Source organism: Phaseolus vulgaris, chromosome 11 (genome assembly GCF_051622355.1).
Source record: "Phaseolus vulgaris cultivar YP4 chromosome 11, ASM5162235v1, whole genome shotgun sequence".
NCBI lineage: Eukaryota > Viridiplantae > Streptophyta > Magnoliopsida > Fabales > Fabaceae > Phaseolus > Phaseolus vulgaris.
In genome coordinates this window covers 44,359,663-44,366,162 of record NC_143508.1, presented here as the reverse complement: position 1 = coordinate 44,366,162, position 6,500 = coordinate 44,359,663, and the positions used below count along the sequence as shown (strand labels likewise).

General features: G+C 30.8%; 1 protein-coding gene across 1 annotated transcript; it reads right to left on the bottom strand.

The window, feature by feature from the left end:
- Positions 1 to 3,475: 3,475 nt before the first annotated feature.
- On the bottom strand, positions 3,476 to 6,064 carry LOC137808371 (F-box protein At1g80960). Its single transcript, XM_090297635.1, has 3 exons — positions 5,040 to 6,064; positions 4,782 to 4,922; positions 3,476 to 3,889 (listed from the first exon to the last, which is right to left on the bottom strand). Exons 1-3 carry the CDS (start codon positions 6,018 to 6,020, stop codon positions 3,542 to 3,544), a joined length of 1,470 nt encoding a protein of 489 aa, XP_090153761.1. The 5' UTR covers positions 6,021 to 6,064; the 3' UTR covers positions 3,476 to 3,541.
- Positions 6,065 to 6,500: the final 436 nt, after the last annotated feature.

The following is a 6,500-nucleotide window of genomic DNA, read 5'->3' as shown; positions in this document are numbered from 1 at the left end:
TTTTGAAGATAGTGTCAATGAAACATTTTTGTTGGCATAATTCATGTTTTTGGGTTTCACCCAAAATAGAATTTCAATTATTTGTCACTTTATTGTAAAATTCACATTTTTCACTGTACTTCCAGACTACACGAGATCTTGCTCTCGACATTTTGATATTTAGGCAGTATTTTCGATGAGTGTCTCTAATTGAGATTAAAGTCTAATAATGTAATTAGTAAGTAAATAACTTATAAATTGTAATTAAAAAAGACATTTAGAATTGTTTGGGAATATTGAGATAAATAATCACATTACCTATTCAGCTAGAACTTTGAAGCATTGATCCAAGATCAAAGAACTGACTACCATTGTTCACATAATCTCATTCACACGACATCAATCTACTTCAAATTAGGGGTGGTCATGGATTGGATTTTGAAAATTTGGGGTTCGAACGAATCAGCTCGACACGGACTTTGCTCAACATGGGCCCAGGCTGACACTGCTCGACACGGGCTTGGGTCGATTCTGCTCGACTCAATATGGGCTTGGGCCGACTCAACTCGATATGGGCCTGGGTTGACTCGACTTAATATGGGCTTGGACCACTTTGGTATATATGGGCCCAGGCACACTCGGGTCAACATGGGCCTGGGCCGACTCGACTCGACATGGAATCGGACTAACTCGACTAGATATGGGCCCGAACCAACTCAACACAGGCTCGATTACACTCTGCTTGACATGGGCTTGGACTGACTCTTCTCCAACTCAGGTCGAACTAGGCCCAGGCCAACTCGGCTCAACCGGGGCGTAGGTTTGACTTGGCTAGACCTTAGCTCGAGCCGACTCGGCTTGATCTTGACCTGGGCCGACTCGGCTTGACCTAGACCTGAACGTGTCATATGCCAACTCAGCTCAACCTGGGTTCAGGACGGCTCGACCTAGGACTGATCGACTTGATTTGGCTCGACCTGATCACGGGTCGACTTAGCCCGACCTATGTCCGAGCCAACTCAAAATCCAAACCAAAATCTATTTTGGATAATCCAAAAATGTATCCAATCTATATCTAATCCATATCCAATTAAATGGATTGGACTTAAAATCCAAAAATATGAATTTGGATTTGAGATAAATACATTTAAATGGATTAAAAGTAATATGGATTTAGATAATTATAAATTGGATTTGGCAATTTGGATTTTTTGCCCACCCATACTTCAAATACAGCAATTGGAAATTGGAAATTGAAATGGACAAGCTTCGCTTATGATTGGTGCAATTTCATCGATTCAGTTGCTTGCAAAAGACATCACAGAACAAGTGCACTACTACATGTGAACTTGAGGAACCAAAAACAAAATCACGGAACAAGACTACATGTGCATCCATTGAAATTGAATCACCTGAAACAACAAACTCTTAGCAGTAATTTCAATTGTTATTTTGAATTTATTTGAAAGTGGTCGTTATTGGAGGAAGATTGTTAGGGTTGAGAAAGAGAGGGGAGATAAAAGGATATAAGGTTGATGGTGATGATGAGGCTCTAATGTGGAGACATGTGTGCATAACAATGTCACTCACACTTGTCACATCATTACTAGTTAATGTAGTTCATGCAAATTTAACATAAAGGACCAAATTGCATATTTTTAACAAACCTTGGGATAAAATTGATTTTTTTTAAAAACCACTAGATCAAATTGACTGTTGAGCCTTAATGTGGGACCAAAAAGATTTAGGTTTTAGGGTTTATTATCAAAATATCATATTTATTCTACACCACATATGCACTCAACTTCTACTGTGTTTTCACTTCATTTTAAAAGAAATTACTATTTTGGTATGTTTTTTTCCTTGTGGCTACGACAACTCCCTTATCAATTGTACTACAATTGACTTGGTCTTCTTTTCGATAATAGATTTAAATAATCACTCATTCAAGCATGAGTCATAGGTCGTCTAGAGTTTCATGAATTGTTTAGGAACTTAACAGATCGTCCAATATCTTAATAGTTCTTAATATACTTCCACACCGTTTTTCAGTTTTGTGATAATGGATTAAAAAAGAGAACAAAAAATTGAATTCTTAGCCAATCTCTAAGAATAATCGATTAGCATGCTTAATAATCGATTAATATGTTCTTAAGTTTTTTGAAAATGATGAATGACAAAATAACCAATTAAATGGTTAAGTAATAGATTAAAATATAGCGTTTTTCACTTATATATTCACCTTTTTATGAGAATAATCAATTAACAACTTAAGATAATTGATTAAATGCATATAAATAAGATTTTAAACAGCTTTTTGAAACTTCTATAAATTGAACATTTGATTCAATCTTAAAAATCACATATCATACTTTACAAAGCGTTATTGTAAACGTTTAGAGAGGTCAAACTGAGTTGTTGTCATTTATTCTAAGACACACATATACTTGTTGGTGTATATTATATATGGAGATTTATATGATATTCTGACCCAATGGATGTCTAGATTGAAACCAATGTGGTATTGTTGCCTTATTATGGATGTGTGATGAGTATATCTAGAATGTTATTAGGTAATATTAAGCATCAAACACATTATAGAATTTTGTGATATTTCACCTGCCCATTTTTTATATATATTATATAACAAAGACTTTTACAAAAATTACCAACAACTATGTTTACAAGAAAAGTTAATTTATCAAAAAATCACTATGGTATCATTCTAGTTCCTTTTTTTTTTACATGTCGTGTATCATTTGAAAAACATAGATACAAAATGAGTTAATTTATAAAAAAAAAATCACTATAGATTAATTCTATTCTAGTCCTTATTATTTGGACATGTCGTTTATCATTTGAAAAAGTAGATCATTGGAAATTCACACAAACCATTACGTAAGAAAAAGAAAATAAATAAACATATAAATTATTTGTATAAAGTTTTATATAAACATGTAGAATAACAGGAACAAAACTTGAATCATATTTTTGCAAATCTTTTTTTATAATAAAATATCTAACTAGAACTTATAATGAACTCCCCTAAATAACACCTACAAAATGTGGTAAAAGGTCAATTATTATTTTCTATAATTTACTTAATTAGAGTATTAAATTAGTTTTACAAAAAGAATCAAGTTTCATAACATATGGATTTAATAAATGCAATATCACACTTGAATCAAGTTAATCATTTTGGAAACTAAAACAAATCCAACTACTAGCTTTCGAGATTGCGCCATATCTATAAAACTATTATAACATAACCAAAAAAATTTCTTTGTGCATTTTTTCAAGATTCTAACACATACACACACAATAGAGAGATATTTATGAATTACTAAAAATCAATCACCATCCATGAATTGAAATGCAAATGTATAACCACTATAAAATACCATGTTAGTTGGCTCAGTTATAAGATACCAACTTCATCAGAATATGTAGGTTCAGTATTGGTAAAAAACCAATATATAATAATAACACCTATCTTTGAAATAATAAAAATCCATAAAATTATATAAAGTGACTATTAAATATAAAAGCATAAAATGGATAATTATTCTTGTGCTGCCACCACATCTTGGACTCCAGCAATGTCAACCAATTCCTTTTTCAATTCTAGGATGATGGAGAGATAAGGTGAAGTTCTTAAAATTGAGAGTAGATCTTTTGCCTCATCAACAATCACAGAATCACAAATTATGGTAATCTTTTTCACCCTGTTGGCATTTGTAATTATGTGCTTAACAAATTTCACTTCTTGCTCCTTACCTTTGAATCCTTTTATAGTAGCATATTCCAACTTGTAATTGATGCAATTGTAATATACTCCTTTTCTTTCCCAAAATGTTGAGTTGGGAAATGGTAAACTACAATCATGAGAGCCATCATTGGATTTATCATCCTACATATAAAAAGAATGTTCTGAGTGCATTAAGGTAGAAGTCACATATATATTGTTCAAACTTATTTGAAAAATAAAATGTAAAACTCTATCTCTTTTTTTTTCAGAATAGTTTGTACCCCACTTACTATAGATCCTTAACCCAATCCATCCCACTTTATTAATAACCCCAGTTGATTTGAATAATTTGATTAAAGATGTAAATCTCATAAAAACTAGATTTAATAAGTAACACTAAACAATGGTTATTTTAATAAATAGGAAAATTTCAGTTAATATTATGGTTCAATCTAGATTCTTTATAACACTAAACAATACATTATGCCTCATTCACTCAATATATTGTATAGGTTAAGCATGTGGGTATCCATGATGATTAACTTGGAATTAGTTGTAAAAGAAAAGATGCTTGAATTTAGTACTAAATGCTTAGGAGTTTGTAGTAACTTGTATAGTATATTTATGTTTTACTTTTTTGGATTGATCTCTTATGTGTTTATATTCAAAATTTCCATGTCCATAAAATCTTGTTATAGATTGAGGTAGGATCACTTAAGGTTAAGGTGATAATATACATTTATTATTTTATATTTTGAATAGAGTTTTATGTCAGCTTAGTTTAACTATTAGAGTGATTTTGTAGGTATTTTATCATCTCTTATGGAATTCTTAGTCATGAAATTTGGATTATATCCATTTTAGCTGAACAACATTGATTTAATAGAATAGACCATCAAATAATTTGAGTAAAAGTCAATATCTTATCATTTCAAATTTAGCATCAAATTTTTCAATATGGTATGTATTTCTAATATTATATTATATTCATCATTTAATTTAAAAACCAAAAATATAATATAAATTTTAGTTTTGTAAGGTTATGATAACGTACCGGTATAGTAATTTCAAGATTCTTGAGGTGGACACATGATTTTAGTATGAACGAAAGGGATAAGGCTTCTCTTATATTGTTCAGATCCAAATCAATTGACAAGAGTAATAGATTTTGAAAAATGTTCATTGTTCGAGATCCCTACAAAAGAGAGAGAAATTTAAAATTAGCACCATTACACGATACATTTAAATACAAACCCAAATTAATAATGAAAAATATTAAACACAAAATCATATGGGCTTATGCATAACTTACCAAAAGATCGCTACAATTTTCAAAAATATCTTGAGCTTTTAGAACACTCTGGTTCAGTTGATGAGACTGCGATGTCTGAAATAATGCATTATAAATATAATAAAAAGAGTCTATATTTGGGGTGGAAATTCTCAAACCTTCTGGTGGGCAAATTAGAGAATTGAGCATCACAACTTGAAGGTTTAAAACAAAAACATTTAGTTCACTAAGCATCAACAATTTAAGCTTCAAATATTTCAAACTCGAGTTCATAATGTTGAGTTTCTTGAATCCAGATGACTTAGTGAGACTAAACTTCTCCAAGCACAAGCACTTATCCAAAATTCCATTAATGGTTGCATCCTCCATAACTATTTTCTTCAATTTTAATATTCTCAACTTCTCACAACTTTCAAATGCAAATGGTGTTTCAATATTCAATGTGTAGTTGGTCAACTCAAGAGAATAAAGATTTGAAAAGATCCTAGGTTTGAATTCAATTTCCCCATCTGGAGACGTGTCCAAATAAATATGGTGAACATCTTGAATCAATTGATCACACTCTAGGTTTAGGGAACTTAACCCTTTTTTCATTATCACAAACTCAACCCATTTTTCCACATCACCAGCACAGAGGTGTTGACGAAAGTGCCTAAAACGACAACTAATCAAATCACCAAGATGAAGATGCAATACCTGGTTGACAATTTCATCATATGCCTCAGCATATTGTGAAACTTTAATAGGATCAAAACTCATACTTTTAGGTAATGAATTATTAAGTTGAGATAAAGGATTAACCATGCGTCTCCCATCAAAGTCAAGGCAAGAGGTTTGCTTCCACAAGGGTTTCCATTGTTTGGAAAGGACACTACTTCTCACTGCTTCATCAATGGAAAGTGAAGAGATGATTTGAGACAACACTGCACCTGGAAGTTGATTAATTATGTCTAATTCTTCATTGTTTCTTCTTCTCACATTGGTAATTTCTGGTGTTGTCATCAGATTTTGTTTTCTCTTGCGCAAAAGATATCTCAGGAAATGTGACTTTTGAGGAAAAGGATGTGAGTTTAATCATCGTCTTGTAATAATTTATAATGGAGATAGAATATTACGTTACTATAATAAATATATTTAATATTAACATTTCTATTTTTCTTTGTTGGCAATTGTTTTTCTCCATTTATACTTTTTTTCCTCTATTAACACTTATTTTCTAATATTTTGTTAAAATAATAAAGTTATAGAAAAATATATGAATGAATTAAAGAATATTTGAAAATAATTTTTTATTTATTGATGTGAATTTATTTTAAAATGAGATTAATATTTTTTTTATATTTTACAATTTTTTATCATGTCAAAATAGGATTACAAAACACAGTAATAGATAAATTCATAAATGAAATTGATGACTCTCATTATACTTAATCTATTTGGATTGAGGAGGAGATTTGTGGAGAGGGGAGGAAGTGGATTTTT